At 47.8% G+C, this 18,349-nt stretch overlaps 2 protein-coding genes across 7 annotated transcripts in view; one reads left to right on the top strand and one right to left on the bottom strand.

The window, feature by feature from the left end:
- Positions 1-18,349, bottom strand: part of LOC309354179 (G protein-activated inward rectifier potassium channel 1-like) — a 230,459-nt gene that overhangs the window by 49,911 nt on the left and 162,199 nt on the right. The window lies entirely within an intron of this gene.
- The window catches only part of MPP3 (MAGUK p55 scaffold protein 3), an 86,837-nt gene that overhangs the window by 3,481 nt on the left and 65,007 nt on the right, over positions 1-18,349 (top strand). For all 6 annotated transcript variants that reach the window (XR_014162174.1, XM_081884084.1, XM_081884086.1 and 3 more), the window contains exons 2-4: positions 14,937-15,051; positions 16,396-16,514; positions 18,175-18,252. Coding sequence is in view for 5 of the 6 variants with exons in the window: in XM_081884084.1 (XP_081740210.1) it covers positions 15,027-15,051; positions 16,396-16,514; positions 18,175-18,252 (222 nt within the window). In the remaining variant the exon portion in view is untranslated. The remainder of the gene's footprint in view (positions 1-14,936; positions 15,052-16,395; positions 16,515-18,174; positions 18,253-18,349) is intronic.

Genomic DNA, 18,349 nt, shown 5'->3' with positions numbered 1-18,349 from the left:
TGGAAATGCCCTGGGGTGACACCCGTAATTAGCCAAAAAGGGACTCATCCCTGTGGACACATTCTCCGCATTATTGTAGGCAAATTCTGCCAACGCCAACTTTTCGACCCAATCGTTCTCTCTGTCATTGACATAACACCTAAGATATTGTTGAAGAATGCCATTTGCCCTTTCCGCCTGCCCGTTGGTTTCAGGGTGCTGGGCAGTTGAAAAATTAACTTCCACGTGTAGCAAGCTCATGAGCTTCCTCCAGAACCTGGAAGTAAATTGTTTGCCTCGATCTGAGATCACCCTCGAGGGAGCCCCGTGCAACCTAAAGATATGTTCCACAAACAACTTCGCCGTTTCTTCCGCTGTGACTGCATGTGAGCATGCTACAAAATGGCACATCTTAGTTAACAGGTCTACTACTACCATGATGGCTGTTTTCCCCTTGGACCTTGGCAGATCCGTCATAAAATCTATTGATATCGCTTCCCAAGGCCGTTCTGGTGTGGGTAAAGGTTCTAATAACCCTGCCGGCGCCCTTCTTTCCCCTTTGGCTCGCTGACATTGGTCACACCCTCTTACATACTCCCTTACATCTTCCCTCACCTTAGGCCACCAAAATTCCCTGGTAACCAACCACATGGTTTTGTGTTGCCCAAAATGTCCCGCCGTGGGGCTATCATGCAACTGCTTGAGTACTCTCCCCCTCAATTCACCTTCGGGTATATACAGTGCCCCTTTGTAATACAATGCCCCATTTCTTTCCTCAAAACCTCCGGGGCTCTCGCCCTCCCCCCTGAGACCTCTGAGCTTATCCTGGGCATATTCATCATTTTCCGTTTCCTCCACCAGTTCCCGTTGCCCCACCAGCGCCGCCCCACACACCCAGCGGTCCTCCGGGATGACATGTCTCTCTTCGATCACCTCCTCCCCTTCCCAATATTCTGGTTTGCGTGAGAGCGCATCCGCCCTGACGTTTTCTGGGCCTGGCACATAACAAATCTCAAAGTTAAATTTGGAGAATTCCTGTGCCCATCTCACTTGTCGTTGGTTGAGCACTCGAGCTGTTCTCCAATACTCTAAATTTTTGTGGTCGGTGCACACTTGCACCTTGTGTTGTGCCCCAATTAATAAATGTCTCCACCTCCGGAATGCTTCGTGAATGGCAAGTAGTTCCCTGTCATACACCGTGTAATTCCTCTCAGACTTATTCAGTTTCCGCGAGAAGAATGCACACGGTCTCCACTCCGACGCACTCCTCCCCGGTTGAAGAAGGACCGCCCCTATAGCCCGGTCGGATGCATCTGTTTCCACTCTCATGGGTTTTTGTAAATCCACATGCAGAAGTTGTTCTTCCGAGGCGAAAGCCCTTTTCAGTTCTTCAAAGGCTCGATCCGCCTCCACCGTCCAAACAAATTTCTTCTTGCTGCTGAGGCAGTCGGTGATGGGCGCCGTCAAGTGGGCAAAGTTCTTGATGAACTTCCGATAAAAGTTCCCAAACCCCAAGAATCTTTGCACGTCCTTCTTGGTCTTCGGTGTCTTCCATTCCAGTACCGCTTGAACCTTGCCTGGATCCATGGCCAATCCCTTGTCTGACAAGCGGTACCCCAGGAATTCCACCTCCTTGGTATGAAACTGGCACTTCTCCAGTTTCACCCACAGCTGGTTGGCTTGCAGCCTGCCCAACACTTCTCGAACGTCCCTCACATGCTGTTCCTCATCTTCCGAATACACCAACACGTCGTCTAAAAAGGCCACACAGTTCTTGTAGAGCAAAGGTCCCAGAACGTGGTTTATAAAAGCTTGAAAACAGGCGGAGCCCCCTTGTAGACCGAAGGGCATAACGAGGTATTCAAAGGCTCCCAAAGGGGTAAACATGGTGGTCTTCCATTCATCTCCCTTCCTTATGCGTATCAGATTGTACGCCCCCCGCAGGTCCAGTTTTGTAAAAATCTTTCCCTTCCTTACTCTGGTCAAAATGTCGTCAATTCGGGGCATAGGGAAAGCCAGGGGCTCCGACACTGCATTGAGGGCCCTAAAGTCACACACCAGTCTCGGTTTGTCTGTGTTCTTTTTGTCCACAAAAAACACTGGGCTGCCCCCCACCGCTCGGGACTCTCTGATGAAACCTCGCTTCAAGTTTTTGTCAATGAACTCCCTCAGCTCCTGCATCTCCCTGTCTGACATGGCGTACAGCTTGCCTACTGGGAGTTGGGCCCCTGGGAGTAGGTTGATTTGACAGTCAAAGGGTCTATGCGGTGGCAGTTTGTCTGCTTCCCTTTCGCTGAATACGTTGCTCAGATCTGCGTATTGCGGGGGCACCTTCCCTTTGCCCATCACTTCCATCCCCGCTAGGGTGACTCTGTCTCCTCCCGAGACCTTCCCCTCCTTGCAGTGTTCTAGGCAATGCGCTGACCCAAAGGAGACCACCCTCTGATGCCAGCCCACTAGCGGATCGTGTAGCGCCAGCCAGCTCATCCCCAAAATGATGGGCGCTCCTCCCAGGATGGCCACATTAATCGCTATCTGTTCGGTGTGCCTTGCCACTCTCATTATCATCGGGACAGTCTGTTGGCTAACTTCTCCCCCCAACAGCTCTCTGCCGTCAATCGTAGTCACCTGCAAGGGGTTACTTAAAGGGATGGTCTGTATCTGGTGCTCAGCTGCAAACTCCTTACTCATGAAATTACAGGAGCTGCCTGAATCCAAAAGCGCCTTGACCTTTAGTGGGTGTCCGTTTGGCAGTTCTAGTAACACCTCTATCACTAAAGCAGGTCTGGGAGGTTCTGGCATGGGCACTTTCATTGCTCTTTGGCCTGGCTGCTGTGCCCCGACGGTGGCAGCCAGGCGTTGGCTTTTACTTGCTCCTTGCTTTCCTCTTCCTTTCCCCCAACAGCTCCTGCCATCCCTTGCCATTCCTTTCTTTGTGGGCAGACTCTGGCAAAGTGCCCTGGCTGTTGGCAGAGATAACATCTCTTGGCGCTCTTTCCCTCCTTCTTCCGCCCTTCACTGGGATTTGAAACTGCGCGCGCCCGCGCTGTTCCAACTTCCATCGGCTCTGCCGGCGGGAAAGATGGCTCTGGAATGTCTGGAATGCGGAACTCCCTCCAACGGTCTCCTTTCCCTTCCCGCCTTTCCAAAGCCCTCGCCTCCTGGCGCGCTCCTATGGCCAGCGCAGATTTGGTTAATTGGTCCATAGACTCCGCCCTGGGCCCCCGGGAAAGCTCATCTTTGACGGTTGAAGAAAGCCCCTCTTCGAAAAGCATTTGGATGGGCTCCGCCGATAGGTCCCACCCCAATTTATGAATCAGCATAGTAAATTCAGTCCAGTACTCACGGACAGATCTGCTTCCTTGCTGGCAAGCCATTAACTGCCTTCGCACCACCCCCTGCTCAATATCGCTGGAAAACATCAGGTCCATGGCACGAAAAAACTTCCTCGTGTCCTTTAAGATCTCATTATTCGCTGCCATCAGGGGTCTAACCCAATCTTTCGCCCCGGATTCGAGATGGCCAATCACATACGCCACTCGCGATTCCTCGTCGGGGAAGTCATCAAACTGCAAGTTTAGAGCGTATTGCATCTCTGTTCTAAAGGCATGATAGTTCCTGGGATCCCCCCCGAATTTCTGCACCAATCCTGGTACCTTTCTGGCGAGCGGGGTGGTTTTCTCCTTTCCCTTTTCTGCATCCTGAGCCCTCCTCTCCTCAAGCCTCGCCGTTTGCAGCGCCAACTGGATCTCCAACGCTCTGTACCTTTCTTCCAGGCTTGGACCCCCTCCAGCTGCTCCTGCACCCCCGGTTCCGGCTGGGTTGCTCATGATGCTTCTCTCTGCACAAGCTGGCTTTCGGTGACTTTCGGATTGCTGTGATGGGACGATGAGCTGCTTGTGCGTAAAATGCAAGTCCCTCAGAGTTTGATCAGGTTTTCAAACCTCTGCCTGTGACGGAGCCCCTCCAGCATGGCTGCGTCAATCACTAGTAGAATCCGAAAGTGGCTGCTTTCGGAAACGTTTCCAACATAAAAGCTCCTTAACGGAAACACGTCGTCTGGCCTCTCGGCGTGACAGTTTCCGTCGAGGTGTGGGTGTCCCTATAGGAGGTCCTGAGACCTCCCCACTGGTTTCGCTTGAAGCGTCTCTGAGCCATCCCTCCGACTCACTTTCCCTTGGAGTTCTTGCTCGCCCTCTACTGGTTCCCTCTTCCGCTGCTACTGCTCTCTCAACCTCAGGGAGCCTTTGCACCTGCGGCGCTTTAGATGTCAGTTCCCTGACAACTGCCATTAGCTAAAGTGGTACCTCAGGTTAAGAACAGTTTCAGGTTAAGAACGGACCTCTGGAACGAATTAAGTTCTTAATCCGAGGTACCACTGTATACCTGGACCCAAAGTGGATTAACAATCAATGCCTCTTTCCAGGGAACTCTGGAAACTGTAGCTCTGTGAGGGTAATAGGAGTCTCCTAAGAACTCTCAGCACCTTCAACAAACTACAGCTCCCAGAATTCTTTGTGGGGAGCCATGGCTGTTTAAAGCGGTATCAAAATGCCTTAAATCTATGGTGTAAATGCAGCCCTAGACTAATATCCTGTTCCTCACTGTGGCCAACCAGTTGCCTCTGGGATGCTGACAAGTGGGACCTGACCACCACCACAGCCCTCTTGCCAAGAGAGTGGCTACTGCTTTGGATTGGCCGGGTGACCTGCCATTCTGATGGCCTGACCTATGAGATTCACCCAGGAGGCAGGAGAGGCTTTTAGAATCTGTTGAGGGGCAGAGACTGGCCCAAAGCAAAACCCAGGATTCTGAGTCCATCAAAGAGAAGCTGCCTGTGCAAATCACAGTGTGGGCCGAGGGCCAAGCCTTAAGCCATAGGACAAATGCTTAAGGCCAGCCAAATGCTTGTGATGGCAGAAGCTTGCTGTGCAGACTTCTAAGTAAACTTGGGAGCTGATAATGTTTGTTCAGTTTGAGGCATATTACCCCCACAAATGGATTTCTTGCTACATGCAGGGACTCTGGGTTGTCAGCACTGAGGACTGAAAACGGTGGTATATGTTTTGCTTTTTACAGTGGTACCTCGGGTTACATATGCTTCAGGTTACAGACTCCGCTAACCCAGAAATAGTACCTCGGGTTAAGAACTTTGCTTCAGGATGAGAACAGAAATCGTGCTCCGGCGGCGCGGCAGCAGCAAGAAACCCCATTAGCTAAAGTGGTGCTTCAGGTTAAGAACAGTTGCAGGTTAAGAACAGACCTCCCGACCGAATTAAGTACTTAACCTGAGGTACCACTGTAATTGGATCTTTTAAAAAATAAAATAAAATGCCAGTTTTTTTTTATTAGGTTCCATAGTACTGTGTGTATCTAGCTGGCCTGTTTTAAATGTTTTGGAACTGCCCTGGGATATCTGTTGATGAAGGGCAATTTTCAAAGTGCAATACAATAAAATAACTGCATTAGAAACCACTTCTTGCTAGACTAAGGCTGCACAAACACTATACAGCGGTACCTTGGTTCTCGAACTTAATCCATTCTGGAAGTCTGTTCGACTCCCAAACCATTCGACAACCAAGGCGTGGCTTCTGATTGGCTGCAGGAGCTTCCTGCACTCAAGCAGAAGCCGTGTCAAATGTTCGGCTTCCGAAAAACATTTGAAAACCGGAACACTTACTTAGAATCATAGAATCATAGAATCATAGGGTTGGAAGAGACCACAAGGGCCATCGAGTCCAACCCTCTGCCAAGCAGGAAACGGCATTGGGAGCTGATTTTTTCATCAGCTAAGCTGTTTGAGAACCAAGGTACCACTGTACCTTCAAAGTGTTGTTCAAGGGTGTGTGTGTATGTGTGCAGTGCTTTTTTCTAAAAAGTGTTTAGGGATACTCTCATTTTGACTGAAGAAAATCACCATTTTATAGTTCAAATTGGGAAAAATAAATACAGTCAACGGACAAAAGTACAAAGATTCACAAAATGTTTAGGGGTATACGTACCCCTGTGTACCCTCAGAAAAAAATACACTGTATATATGAATGAAAGGAATATTCCTGGGTGCCAAGATCCAGGTTTGGGACAAGTACTCTTGGGTGAGAGAACCCCAGTAGAGATTTAAAATCACAGAATATGCAGCAACATGTGGAAATATAGGCTGTTAGATTATTAATGTATATCCTTGTGAGTTCCACAATTTCCATCTTCCCCCAGCTTAGGAAAAGACCACATGTTTGGTAGGCTAAAAAAATAATAATACTTACAACGTCTTCAAAGGTCAGGTTCATGTGCTTTTCCATACATCAGTCAGAAAAGTTGCATAGGCAGTAAAACTTGGCTTAGTTTCAAAGTGGTGAAGTTCCTAAACTGTTGGTAAAGAAACTCAAGAATGGCTTGTGAGAACCATGTGGTCTGAGCTTGGAGCAACCAACTTAGACCTCTTCACGCATTGAGCTTGATTACCTAGTCCCTGCTTAGGTGGCAGGACTTAACCTTGCATGGTCTTAACCCTTTCATGCCTAGAATCATAGACTGCAATGCAGTCCCTCATCCAATTTGAAACCATACGACTCCCCCCCCCCAAAGAATTCTGGGTATTGCAGTTTGCTAAGAGTTGTTGGGAATTGTGATTGTGAGGGGAAAACTACAGTGCCCAGAATTCATTGAGGGAAAGAGAAGTTGCAATGTGTACCCAGCCTGTGTGCCAGTGAAGGTCCAAGGTGGAGAAGTATCTGTGTCTTCTGCAACTTTTCAGAAAAGAAAAGGTTCTGGCTTTTGATTGTGTCGAGCCTGGAAGCAAAGGAAGGTCCCCTAGGGTGGAAGGTGCCTGATGCAAGGATGGTCCCACAGTGGAGAATCCAAGCCCAAATCTCAAAGGGCTGCCCTGTGCATTGTGCTTTGCTTGTCAACATCCTTGCAAAGTTCAGCTAGAGACGTCTTGCACAGAGTGCCTGTAAGCTTCTGCAGTGTGGATGGCAGAACATTTCGTACTGGTGTGTGGGAAGATATTAGGACCAGAGCAGATGGGCAAAAGGTCTAGGCAGTCTTTCCCAACTTGGTCCTGGAATCATAGAATTGTGGAGTTGGAAGGGAACCCAAGGGGCATCTAGTCCAATGCAGAAATCTCAGCTAAAGCATCCCTGCTGGTTGCCTCCAGCATTTTTGGATTCCAACTCCCATCAGCCCTAGTCACCATGGCCAATGACAGGGGATTGTGAGGTTTGCGGTCCAAAGCACTTAGAGGGTCCCGGGTTAGGGAAGTCTGGGCTAGTGGTTAGTGGGCTTGGCGTATAGCCGTACTGGCCTTAATGCGATGGATCACAACATACCTTCTGCTGCCTGAAGGTAGGAAGACAAAAAAGTGCTGAGTTGCCTGAAAGGTGCGGCTCCATATATAGTGGTACCTCGCAAGACAAAAAGAATCCGTTCTGCAAGTCTCTTCGTCTAGTGGTTTTTTTGTCTTGCGAAGCAAGCCCATTGACGGCTTAGCGGATTAGCGCTATTAGCGGCTTTTAGCAGCTTTTAGCAGCTTAGCGGATAAGCGGCTTAGCGGCTTAGAAAAGGGGGGGGGGAAGGAAAAAAAACCCGCAGGAACTCGCAAGACATTTTCGTCTTGCGAAGCAAGCCCATAGGAAATTTATTTTGCGAAGCACCTCCAAGACGGAAAACTCTTTCGTCTAGTGAGTTTTCCGTCTTGCAAGGCATTTGTCTTGCGGGGCACCACTGTACAGTGGTACCTCGGGTTAAGTACTTAATTCGTTCCAGAGGTCCGTTCTTTTTTTTTAAAATGATTTTTATTCATTTTCCAAACACATAATAAAAACAAACAAAGCACAAAACAAAAACATACAAAACATTTAAACATGTATAATTTCATAATCTTATTTTCGTGCACCTTCTTTCCCCTGACTTCCCCATACCTCCCTTTCGCTGCATCCTTATTTTACATTTCTTTAGCAACTCCTCCAGTCAATTAACTATTTAATTCCCTTTCATTAAATTTTCTTTAATTTATTAGTTACAGCTGTAATTCTTTATTCTTATTCCTTGACATCTTAACACTCCTCAACTTTACAACAATTTTTAAGATATGTTTTAAATTTCTTCCAATCCTCTTCCACTGTCTCTTTCCCCTGGTCACGGATTCTGCCGGTCATCTCTGCCAGTCCCATGAAGTCGATCACCTTTGTCTGCCATTCTTCCAGAGTAGGTAGTTCTTGCGTCTTCCAATACTTTGCCAAAAGGATTCTTGCTGCTGTGGTGGCGTACATAAAAAAAGTCCTATCCTTCTTTAACACCAATTGGCCAACCATGCCCAGGAGAAAAGCCTCAGGTTTCCCAGAGGTCCGTTCTTAACCTGAAACTGTTCTTAACCTGAAGCACCACTTTAGCTAATGGGGCCTCCTGCTGCTGCCGTGCTGCCGGAGCACGATTTCTGTTCTCATCCTGAAGCAAAGTTCTTAACCTGAAGCACTATTTTTGGGTTAGCGGAGTGTGTAACCTGAAGAGTATGTAACCTGAAGTGCATGTAACCTGAGGTACCACTGTACAATGTCTACTCAGAAGAAAGTCCCACTGAGTTGAATGGAGCTTCCTCTCAGGCAAGCAGGTTTAAGACCTGGGAGAAGAGACGATAGAAGAAGATTGGAAGAAATTCAAGATTTATCTACAAAAATATTGTAAACTGTATGAATGTTAAGAAGGATGCTAGAGTATAAACAACTTGGCACCATTAAGCTAGAGGAAGTGAATTATGAAGATAAGCTAAATTTAAGAAAAGATTAATATTTGGAACTTTTAGGTTATATTCAATGTTTTAAGATCTGAGTAAAAGGTGGCGCTGTGGGTTAAAGCCTCAGCGCCTAGGACTTGCTGATCGAAAGGTCGGCGGTTCGAATCCCTGCTGCGGGGTGCGCTCCCGCTGCTCGGTCCCAGCGCCTGCCAACCTAGCAGTTCGAAAGCACCTCCGGGTGCAAGTAGATAAATAGGGACCGCTTACCAGCGGGAAGGTAAACGGCGTTTCCGTGTGCAGCTCTGGCTCGCCAGAGCAGCGATGTCACACTGGCCACGTGACCCGGAAGTGTCTCCGGACAGCGCTGGCCCCTGGCCTCTTAAGTGAGATGGGCGCACAACCCCAGAGTCTGTCAAGACTGGCCCGTACGGGCAGGGGTACCTTTACCTTTACCTAAAAAGACATTTAAAATTAGAGATATAACATTGGAAAATTAGATAATAAGAATAGAAACAAGGGGATAAATTTGCTGGACAAAACTTTACAGACAAGAACGCAGGAGCGGGAGATGTGAGGGAGTCCAAAGAAGTTAAGAAAACTAAGTTAAGAGATGTGTTATATTGCTTTGTTTATCGGTATTGTAATCAAAATAAAACTGTTAATAAATATTTTTTTAAAAAAAATATAAGGGGAAAAAATGAATGTGAAAACTCCCATTGAAAGATCATCTGCTGGATAATAAGCCCCAGCTGGACTTGGGTAAACACTATTTAGCATTGTGGAGACCTGTTTCTGAGAAAAGGTGCGTAGTACAGCTGTACCTTGGAAGCCAAATGCCTTGGCTCCCAAATTAATTGGCTCCTGAACGATCAAAACCTGGGTGTGTGCTTTCTGTTTTTCAAACGATTTTTGGGAGCTGAAAGTCCGGCACGGCTTTCACGGTTTCCGATTGGCTGCAGGATGCTGTGCTTTGGTTTCTGAACGGTTCCAGGCATTGGATGAACTCCTGGAACGCATTCTGTTCGAAAACCAAGGTGCCACTGTAGTAGTAGTAGTAGTAGTAGTAGTAATAATAATAATAATAATAATAATAATAATTTATTTATACCCCGCCCATCTGGCTGGGTTTCTACAGCCACTCTGGGCGGCTCCCAACCGAATATTAAAACCACAATGCAGCATCAAACATTAATTTAATAATAATAATAATAACTGCAGAAAGCCCATCAGAAGCCGCGCTTTGGTTTCCGAATGTTTTGGAAGTCGAACGGACTTCCGGAACGGATTCCGTTCGACCACCAAGTTTACAACCGTATTGTCTGCTTTGACCAGCTGTGGCTCTCAGAGGCTTCAGGAAGAGAAGCCTCTTTGGCTGTCACCCTGCTATCTGTTCTCTTAAGAGGCAAGGCGCCCGCGCTGGAAGTGGCGATGCTCTGCATGCGCATCACGTGCGCAGCCGTTGAGCCGAGGTCTCTCCCCAGCAGTCCTTGCTGCTTGTGAACATATGTAAACGTCATCTAACATGGGCCTGATGCCGCAGGGCTGCCTGACATCCCTAACAAAGCGAGGAAATGGAAGTGGACAGGATTATGTAACAGCGGCAGGCTCAAGGCCTTTTAAAATTAGGACTTTCCATCATGGCAGGGGAGGATGAGGCAAGGAAATTCCTGGGTGAATGGCTACATTTGCCACAAGATTCAGAGCTTAGGGAGCTGGCTTATGCTGGCAGCTCCCACCACTAGCTCAGGTAAATGGTAGCAGTTCTCCCAAGGTTTCAGGTAGGGGAGTTTTGCGGTCTTATCTGGAGAATGAACCTGGGAGCTTCAGTTTGCTAAGCAGGTAAAGGGACCCCTGATCATTAGGTCCAGTTGCGGATGACTCTGGGGTTGCGGCGCTCATTTCTTTATTGGCCGAGGGAGCCAGCGTACAGCTTCCCAGTCATGTGGCCAGCATGACTAAGCCGCCTCTGGCGAACCAGAGCAGCGCACGGAAACGCCGTTTACCTTCCCGCCGGAGTGGTACCTATTTATCTACTTGCACTTCGTGCTTTCGAACTGCTAGGTGGGCAGGAGAAGGGACTGAGCAACGGGAGCTCACCTCATCGTGGGGATTCGAACCGCCGACCTTCTGATTGGCAAGTCCTAAGCTCTATGGTTTAACCCACAGCGCCACCTGCGTCCCTTGCTAAGCAGGTGCTCTCCCTCAAAGCCGTGGTCTGTCATTGCCTTGGTGATCTTCCTGAGCATGGTGTGTTAGAAATCTTACATATTACAGCAGGCTTTGTTGATCTGTCATCTCTTGAGTTTTCCTTAGCAGTTGGTGAAGCTGCTCATGAGAACTCAGGCGCTTCTGATGTGGGGTGGCGATGCTGTTAGGAAGACATTCTCAGGTGGTCAAAACAAAGTTTTGGCTGGTAGTGGGGGTGAGGACAGCTGGAAATAATGCCAATCGAGTGGTACCTTGGTTTACAACCATAATCTGTTCTGGAGGTCCGTTTGTAAACCAAAACAGGTTGTAACCCAAGGCGTGCTTTTGCCAATGGGGCTGCCCAAAAAAGTCTGTTCGTAATCCAAAAAAATGGGTTGTAATAAAAAAAAAAGGTTTGCAAACCGGGACACGCACTTCCGGGTTTGACCTGTTTGTAATCCAAAACGTATGTAAACCAAGACGTATGTAAACCAAGGTACCACTGTATATTCATTTCTGTGTATGCTCTGACCAAACTAAGCCTCCTAGAGCAAAATATACACTAGGAGACTTAGTTTGGTCAGAATGGAGCATACACTTCCAGAGTTGATGCTAAATATGTTACTTCTGGTAAATGAGCCACCGTTGCTGTGAAAATTTGTGTCCTGGGCCTCTTAGTCTTGTTTATCCATGTACTATCTGAAACCAGAGGGGCACATTGGTTGTCAGATGTGAATCCCCCCCCGGCTCTCCTACCCATCTCGAGAGACAATGAAAGAGTGTGCTTTTGGGGGTGAAGTCAAATTGCTGGAGAGTTACAGCGCCTGCTGTGTACAGGAGAGACATGTTTTGTTGCGGCTGGGGCAGACGACGGCGTCCGGTTGCGCTGCTGCAGATGCACCATGGCATTTCTTCTCTCTGCGAACCTCCCAGTGGTCATTCCTCCTCTGGTCACTGCTGTGGATATGTGACCTGACTGTTTGTCTACAAGCGCAAGGGATTCCTACAATAATGTTCTCAGTCTTCATATTATGATTGTAGACATCTTTGTAGCACAGAATTGGTCTGCCAGTGGGCCTGGTGCCAGCTCCCCATTGAGCTCCAGCTCCCCATCCTTGGGGATCCTGCCTTCTTCCGTTCTGTGAACATGACCAAGCCAGTGTAGACATCGCTGAGGCAGGAATGCAAACATGCTGGGAACGATGGCTTGGGGAGAGCACATCTTTGCTTGAGACTCTGTCCTGCCATGTGATGCCCCCAAATTTCCTTGACACATTGCATGAGGAAGGCATTGAGGCATTGCTCCTAGCAGGTGTAAATTGCCCACGACTCATTTCCGTAAAGCGGTGTGCTCAACACGCAAGTCTGGTAGACCTAGTACAAAGTTTTACAGTGGTACCTCGGGTTAAGAACTTAATTCGTTCTGGAGGTCCATTCTTAACCTGAAACTGTTCTTAACCTGAGGTAACACTTTAGCTAATGGGGCCTCACGCTGCCACCGTGCAATTTCTGTTCTTATCCTGAAGCAAAGTTCTTAACCCGAGGTGCTGTTTCTGGGTTAGCGAAGGCTGTAACCTGAAGCGTCTGTAACCTGAGGTACCACTGTACTGAAGAAAAAGAGACATGGGTGGCGCTGTGTTCTAAAACAATGAGCCTCTTGGGCTTGCCAATTGGAAGGTTGGGGGTTCAAATCCCTGTGGCGGACTGAGCTCCCATTGCTCTGTCCCAGCTATTGCCAACCTAGCAGTTTGAAAGCACACCAGTGCAAGTAGATAAATAGATAACACTGTGGCAGGAAGCTAAACGGCGTTTCCATGCGCTCTGATTTCCTTCCCGGTGTTCCGTTGTGCCAGGAATGGTTTAGTCATGCTGGCCACATGACCCGGAAGTCTGTCTGTGGACAAACGCCGGCTCCCTCTGCCTGAAAGCAAGATGAGCACCGCAACCCCATAGTTGCCTTTGACTGGACTTAACCGTCCAGGGGTCCTATACCTTTTTTTTACCTTTTACTGGAGTTTATTTTTGCTGAAAGCTACTGCTCTAGAAAATGGTTCCTGGATGAACCTTGCTGCAGGATGAATTTTTGGGCTATAAGTGTGATTTCCTGTCTGCAGCTATTTTACCTTTTTTAAAAAAAAGAAGAGGAAGAAGAAGAAGAGAAGAATTGTGTAACCCAATGCCGGAGAAAGGGAGTGCACAGCCTAGAAACGATGTTTTTTGAAATGAGAGAGAAAGGCTCAGTAAGCAGGAAGGTGGGGGGGGGGCGGTTTGAGCTTTGCTGGGATTTATTAGGTTTTCCCTCCAATAAAAATGAAAAGACTGCAGAAAAGTTTTTGCTGGTGTGCTGCAGACTAGAGAGCTAAGGCACAAAGTCGAGTGGGAAATGACGTTAAGGGTGCAGTCCCATGCATATTTACTTGGCACGCAAAAGGCACTCACAGGCTTGCATTATAAGGCTGCAGCCCCATGCACCAGTTCCTTCTGCTTTGTGGCTATACCCTCCTGGACTCCACATCTTTAGGTTTCTGGTTTCTCGAAATGTGTTGGTTGGGCTGTGAGGCCAGCCTGACTGACTGTTCCCCGAGCAATTGTCTCTTTCCAAATACAGTCAGACCTCGGTTCCCGAACACTTCCGTTACCGTACGTTTTGGCTACCGAATGCCGAAAAATGCAGAAGTTAGTGTTCTGATTTTCAAACGTTTTTCAGAAGCTGAACCATAGCTGTCAACTGTCCCTTATTTGGCTGGAAAGCTCCTTATCCCAGTGCTGTGTCCTGCTGCTGCCCCTTATTGATGATGTCCCTTAAATTTCCCGGGTTTCAAAGGAAGCAGCTCCTCTCCCCCCCTCCCTGCCGGCTAGGGAGGAGGGAGGCTCCAACTGTGTTGCTTGGCTGCATTGCTCACCCAATAAGGAGTCTAAGAACGACTGGGGGGTGGAGCTTGCATGCCTTGTGCCAATCAAATTGGCCGTGTTGCCTGGGGACTCGCCTTTGCTCAGCGCTTCCCAGTGGAGAGGTGACGGTGGTTTTCCTTGCTGCATCCCCTTTGCCGGGTTGCTGCGCTGTGGGAACCACCGCTTGAGGCTTCGTTTGACTGCTGGCTGGGCTTTCTGCCTTTGGCTCGGAGGGGCTCAGAAGTTGAACGTACCTGTGCTCTGAAAATCCCTTATTTTGGCTGCTGGTCCCTTATTTTCAAATCTGTAAGTTGACAGCTATGAGCCGAACGTTCAACACGGCTTCCACTTGAGTGCAGGAAGCTCCTGCAGCCAATTGGAAGCTGTGCCTCAGTTGTCAAACATTTCGGAAGCCGAATGGGCTTCTGGAATGGATTAAGTTTGACAACTGAAGTTTGACTGTAGCATGGTAGGAATTCTGAGGAAACAAAGATGGCCAGCAATATCTGAATAAGGCAGGGATGGGGGAAACCTGTGACCCTCTAGAGCAGCGGTTCTCAACCTGTGGGTCCCCAGATGTTGTTGGACTACAACTCCCATCATCCCTGAGCTCTGGCCTTGCTAGCTAGGGGTGATGGGAGTTGCAGTTCAACAACATCTGGGGACCCATAGGTTGAGAAAGGCTGCTCTAGAGGTTGATGAACTACAACTCCCATGGGCCATGCAGGCTGGTGCTGATTGGAGTCTAGCAACACTGGGAGGGTCAAAGTCTCCCCAGCCCTGGAATAATGCACAACTCCACCTCTTGTTGAATAATAATACAGTGGTACCTCGGGTTACATACGTTTCAGGTTACATACGCTTCAGGTTACAGACTCTGCTAACCCAGAAATAGTACCTCGGGTTAAGAACTTTGCTTCAGGATGAGAACAGAAATTGGGCTGCAGCGGCTCGGCGGCAGCAGGAGGCCCCTTTAGCTAAAGTGGTGCTTCAGGTTAAGTACAGTTTCAGGTTAAGAACGGATCTCCGGAACGAATTAAGTACTTTGCCTGAGGTACCACTGTACTAATAATAATAACGACCTTTCCAGCCTTTCCTGGTCAAATATGCAAAAGCAATTCGTATCTGTTTGTTTCTGTGACTCTAGACATTCTGGGCCCATAACCCCTGAGGGTGAGTCCGTCGTTCGGGCTGAAAATTCATCATTCCCTCTAGGTAGCTGAGTGAGGAATAAGCCATGCCTGTCCTGTCAGAAGATTCAGGTAAGGAACCTTCTGCTGATTTAGTACATTCTCAAACTGTTTTAATAGGGTGCTATATTAGAGCCATGTTTGATTGAAAACCTGGCTCAGAGCACTGTAAAGGCTTAACAGATTAACAGTAACATACCATTAATATATTTGAAATATTTTTATATATTTATTGCATTTGTGCCTCTCCATTCCTCAAGGAGCTCAAGGTGGCGTACATAGTTCTTCCCCTGCATTTTATCCTCACAACAACCCTGTGAGGTAGGTTAGGCTGAGAGGCAAGGACACCCAGCTAGCTTTATGGTTGAGTGGGGATTTGAACCCTTAACCTCCCAGGTCCTAACCATCACACAACACTGGTTCTCTTTTGCTGTGCTCCAGTAGAAATCCCTAGGGGCAGTTTACAGGTAGTTATGGGTGAATCTGTCAATTTCTTTTATTTTCTATTTTTTATCATACAATACAATCTCTACAGAGAAAAGAACATAGCATTGCGTTCATGGCGTCTTAAAACATTGTTTTAACATATAGTTTCTCCACAGACAGGTTTGTGAGGCTGGTGGAAGAACTGTCCATTTCAATTTCAGCCTGTCAATTTCAGTTTTTCACAGTTTCTCATTTTTTCTAATCGGTTTCCCACATTTTTACCTCAGGTTTTACATCAGGAGGGAGGTTCAGGTATTGCCATTATTGTTGTTATTATGATTATTATTTGGACAATTCATATGCTGCTTAATTGAAATCTCAGAAACACAATAATGATGAAAATAAGACTGAGCTAAAACTATAAAACCAGGATTCAGTGGTTGGTGGAATAGAAAACAACAACAACCAAAGGAGTTCTGTAAGGGCAACACTTAGATTCACATCACAAATTTCTACCACATCCAGTGCACATTTAAAGCATATGCCTTTCCCCAAAGAATCCTGGGAACTGTAGTAAGATAAGGGTGCTAGCCGCTGTAGCTCTATGAGGAGGGAACTACAGTTCCCAGGATTCTTTGGGAGTCTTGTGCTTTAGGTGTACGGCATCAACCTGCCCTTAGGAGTGCAGAGTGGCTGGGGAAACCCAGCCAAATGGGTGGGGTATAAATGAACAAATTATTATTATTATTGACAGATCCATCTTCTGGACCCATTGGCAAGTGAGGGCTGGCTGTGTTTGGTGGGGCAGAGCCCCATTTACCCTAACAGACCAGGGTCCCCTGCTCCCCACCCCAACCCTGGTTTCTCATTTTCTGCTTTACCTGTGGCAGAAGCTGCCACGAAGACTTGGCCTACAGCTCTGGCTGTGCTTTTCAAAAGCACTGGATAACCGGTACCCCCCAGTGATTTCCTTCTGTGTTTCTCTGACAGGTTTGCACGAGACCCTCGCCCTCCTGACGTCCCAGCTGAGACCTGACTCCAACCACAAGGAGGAAATGGTGTTCCTCAGAGACATCTTCAGCGAGAGAAGTCTCAGCTATTTAATGAAGGTAAATACTCTGAGATGCCCGGTTCCCAGTTGGCCTTTCATTCAGCCAAGAGAGCTGCTTTTCGAACCCCTGAATTCAAAAAGCTGGACATTGCGATGTAACCAAGAGAGTGGTTATTGGGTGCCCTCACAGCAGTGCCAAGGAAATAAATAACTATCTGACTTTTAGAAGACATCTGAAGGCAGCCCTGTATAGAGAAGTTTTTAATGTTTGGTACTGTGTTGTGTTCTCATCTGTTGGATGCCGTCCAGTCTGATGCACAGATTATTATTATCATTATTTTCTGAGCATTTCCAAGAGCTTTCCATGCTCAGTCCCAGGCATTAGTGGACTTCCCAGCCTGGCCAGGCCTGCTTAGCTGCCGAGGCAAGACTATATCAGCCACTACCAGGCCATTCTTGTGGCTCCTCTGCCCTGACACAGCTCTGGCTTATACCTTCTCCACATATATGTCCCCACAAAGGCCTGCCCCACATAGCAGGGAGACATTCCACTAAACATTCAGAGGAAAACTCCCTCAGAACTTCACAGCCAGTCAGAGCACATGCTGCCTCACTAGAGATCATGCTGCTCTGCCTGGTTGCTAAGCAACCCCACCTACTGTCCCCACCCTCTTTGCCGGAAACTATAGCTAATCCAGAATGCGGCAGCTAGACCATATAACACCGGTCTTGAAAGATCTACATTGGCTCCCAGTATGTTTCCAAGCATAATTCAAAGTGTTGGTGCTGACCTTTAAAGCCCTAAACGTCCTCAGTCCAGTATACCTGAAGGAGCGTCTGCAGCCCCATAGTTCAGCCCGGACACTAAGTTCCAGCTCCGAGGGCCTTCTGGCAGTTCTTTCACTGTGAGAAGCCAAGTTACAGGGAACCAGGCAGAGGGCCTTCTCGGTAGTGGCACCCGCCCTGTGAAATGCCCTCCCACCAGATGTCAAAGAGAACAACAACTACCAGGCTTCTAGAAGACACCTGAAGGCAGCCCTGTTTAGGGAAGCTTTTAATGTTTGATGGACTACTGTATTTTAATATTTTGTTGGAAGCAGCCCAGAGTGGCTAGGGAAACCCAGCCAGATAGGTGGGGTATAAATAATATTTTTTAAAAAAATTATTATTGTTGTTAGCCAGCCGACCTTAATGCTAACAGAATTAACCCTTAAGCTGCATACCGAATCATCCCTGCTATTGCTCTTCCAACACTCCTCCAGGTTTTTCCGCCATCTGAGATGTGGCAGGTGGCTACAGGGAAGAAGGCCTTTTCGCTTTGGATCTCCCAGTTCCACCAGGTTACTTCTATGGCCACTATATCAATATTTTCTCTAAGACCAAGTGCCTCCGCTTGCCTGTTTTGGCTCAGAGGCTTGTGGCTTTAGCATATCAACAGGTATCAATATGGTACCTCAGTCGGTAGAGCACGAGAATCAGGGTTGTGGGTTCGAGCCCGACATTGGGCAAAAGATTCCTGCATTGCAGGGGGGTCAGACTAGATGACCTTTGTGGTCCCTTCCACCTCTACGATTCTGTGAGAAAAGTGCCTGTTTCCAAATGTCTTTGGCGCTTGTGTTTTGGCCTACAGTGCTTTGCACATCTACCCCTGCCTCATTTAAATGACCACCGCTTGAACATTATATTTTGTATGTGTTTGTGTCTGCCTTCTGTTTCAGATTCACGAAAAGTTGTGCCATTATGAAAGGCAGAGCCCGGTCCCAGTTCTGCACAGCGCCTCGGCTCTAGCTGAAGACGTAAGTGTCTAGCTGAAAATGCAAGTGTTGCCTCCTTCTGAGCATGTGTGTTCAGGGCTGGCGTTGGAGTTTGGCGCCACTGCGCACCTGCCAAGGC

This window comes from Podarcis melisellensis, assembly GCF_964234715.1.
Source record: "Podarcis melisellensis genome assembly, chromosome: 13".
NCBI lineage: Eukaryota > Metazoa > Chordata > Lepidosauria > Squamata > Lacertidae > Podarcis > Podarcis melisellensis.
The sequence above is the reverse complement of the archived record's forward strand: the minus strand, read 5'-3'. Positions and strand labels throughout refer to the sequence as shown.